Source organism: Procambarus clarkii, chromosome 72, assembly GCF_040958095.1.
Source record: "Procambarus clarkii isolate CNS0578487 chromosome 72, FALCON_Pclarkii_2.0, whole genome shotgun sequence".
Lineage (NCBI taxonomy): Eukaryota > Metazoa > Arthropoda > Malacostraca > Decapoda > Cambaridae > Procambarus > Procambarus clarkii.
In genome coordinates, this window is record NC_091221.1 from 2,763,991 (window position 1) to 2,766,219 (window position 2,229).

Here is a 2,229-nt window from a genome sequence, read left to right on the forward strand (position 1 = left end):
TCACACCAGATCTCACACACGGATCAACTGACATTTACTGTCCTATACATTAATGGCCGTGAGTCTGTGGAACCTTTCTTGATGTTCATCCTCATGTTTTCTCACGGAGCAAAGGATCTAACAGACACTGTCGTGGATTTTCTTAATGAGAACAAAATTCCACCATCAAACTGCCGTGGTCAGGCATATGTTAATGCCTCAAATATGTCTGGATGATATACTGGATTGCAAGCACGGATTCATCAACTCTTAGTTTGCCATGTATGTCCCCTGTGCTGGACACAGCATGAACTTGGTGGGAGTAAAAGCAGCAGAGCTGTCTACAGACTGTCAAATTCTTGGACTTTGTTCAGCATCTGTATTAATTTTTTGCTGGTTGCACTCTTCGTTGGAATGTATTGACATTATCTTTAGGAAAAGATTTTGTGGTGAAGCGTCTGTCTGACACGATGGTCAGCACATTGTGATGCTGTTCATGCTCTGTACTCACCAAGTGAGTACTGCATGGGGGGGTTTGAGAAAATAAAACATGTATTGGATTCTCTATCAGCTGACAATGAACAGCAAATGAATACAAGACGACAGGCAGAAGGAATGAACAAAGAAATGGAAAACCTGGTAAGAATCTTTCTCACAATTCTTTAGAATGACATGCTAGAAAGAATGCACAAAACAAACAAGGTCCTACAATCAAATGATGTGAATATCCTTGTTGCCACGAATCTTCTTGAGTCTATGAAAACCTATCTTGAAGAAACTTGAGACAAATTTAGTGAATGTGAATTCAAATTCAGGAATATGTGTCCAGACACAGATTACAGTGATGGGAAAAACGGGGACGAAAACAAAGTGCGCGTCTTAGTGGATATGATGGATCAGCAGAAGAGATACTTCTCATTATAACCGAAAAATTCAATGTGGAAACTTTCCTCCCTATTCTGGACACTCGAATCTTTGAACAGACAAAACGTGCAGAGGTTTATTCACAAATTGGCAATATGTTTTCTTTCTTCAGTGAATTTAAAACCATTGTTTCTGATGCACTAAAGAAAGAGTGTGAACATCTGGCTAATATGTATCACGAAGACCTGAATTATGACGACCATTTAAATGTGAGCGTCTCCAGCACTCTTGATCAACAATGAGACTCCCGGGACTCTCCCGGGAGCCGGTCGGCCGAGCGGACAGTACACTGGACTTCTCTGATCCTGTGGTCCCGGGTTCGATCCCGGGCGCCGGCGAGAAACAATGGGCAGAGTTTCTTTCACACTATGCCCCTGTTACCTAGCAGTAAAATAGGTACCTGGGTGTTAGTCAGCTGTCACAGGCTGCTTCCTGGGGGTGGAGGCCTGGTCGAGGACCGGGCCGCAGGGACACTAAAGCCCCGAAATCATCTCAAGATAACCTCCCTGTCGTAGCACAATGGGGCGGCACCGTGTGGACAGGCGGTCACTCCTGTACATGGAAAATGACATCCTGAAGCCCAGCGACTTCAAGCCAATAATAAAGCAATTCTCTGAAAAGAAATGCCGTAAATACTTGTTATAATAAGAAGTTCATAGTAATATACTGTGCCATCTAATCTTTGCTTACTGAGTATTATTGTGTTTGTCAAGCCTTGTGTATTGTTCAAATGTTTATCATGTTGACCAGTTGCTGCTCTACAGCATGTTTTAATGCTTTAACACCAGCTTTGTTGAAGTGATAATAAAGTCAACATATGTTTAATATTGTCGACCATTTACCTTTTATTCCTGTGAGTGGTTTGTCCTAGGGGCCCCAGTACTGGTGTGCCCAGGGGCCCATGATGCTGTTAAGACAGCCCTGGTCGTAGGGGCCCCAGTACTGGTGTGCCCAGGGGCCCATGATGCTGTTAAGACGGCCCTGGTCACAGGGGCCCCAGTACTGGTGTGCCCAGGGGCCCATGATGCTGTTAAGACGGCCCTGGTCCTAGGGGCCCCAGTACTGGTGTGCCCAGGGGCCCATGATGCTGTTAAGACAGCCCTGGTCGTAGGGGCCCCAGTACTGGTGTGCCCAGGGGCCCATGATGCTGTTAAGACGGCCCTGGTCCTAGGGGCCCCAGTACTGGTGTGCCCAGGGGCCCATGATGCTGTTAAGACGGCCCTGGTCCTAGGGGCCCCAGTACTGGTGTGCCCAGGGGCCCATGATGCTGTTAAGACGGCCCTCGTCGTAGGGGGCCCCAGTACTGGTGTGCCCAGGGGCCCATGA

General features: G+C 46.9%; 1 protein-coding gene across 1 annotated transcript; it reads left to right on the plus strand.

Annotated features, from left to right (window-relative positions):
• Nucleotides 1–1,422: 1,422 nt before the first annotated feature.
• On the plus strand, nucleotides 1,423–2,229 carry LOC138356411 (uncharacterized). The gene is made up of 2 exons (XM_069312551.1): nucleotides 1,423–1,531; nucleotides 1,775–2,229. The coding sequence occupies exons 1-2, from the start codon at nucleotides 1,423–1,425 to the stop codon at nucleotides 2,227–2,229; spliced, it is 564 nt and encodes a 187-aa protein (XP_069168652.1).

What these genes read in the sequence shown, in the direction of transcription:
- LOC138356411 (XM_069312551.1), top strand. Translation starts at nt 1,423, where the DNA reads ATGGGGCGGCACCGTGTGGACAGGCGGTCACTCCTGTACATGGAAAAT. An exon ending in ATTCTCTGAAAAGAAATGCC is followed by an intron (nt 1,532 to 1,774) that starts GTAAATACTTGT and finishes GGTTTGTCCTAG; the next exon opens with GGGCCCCAGTACTGGTGTGC.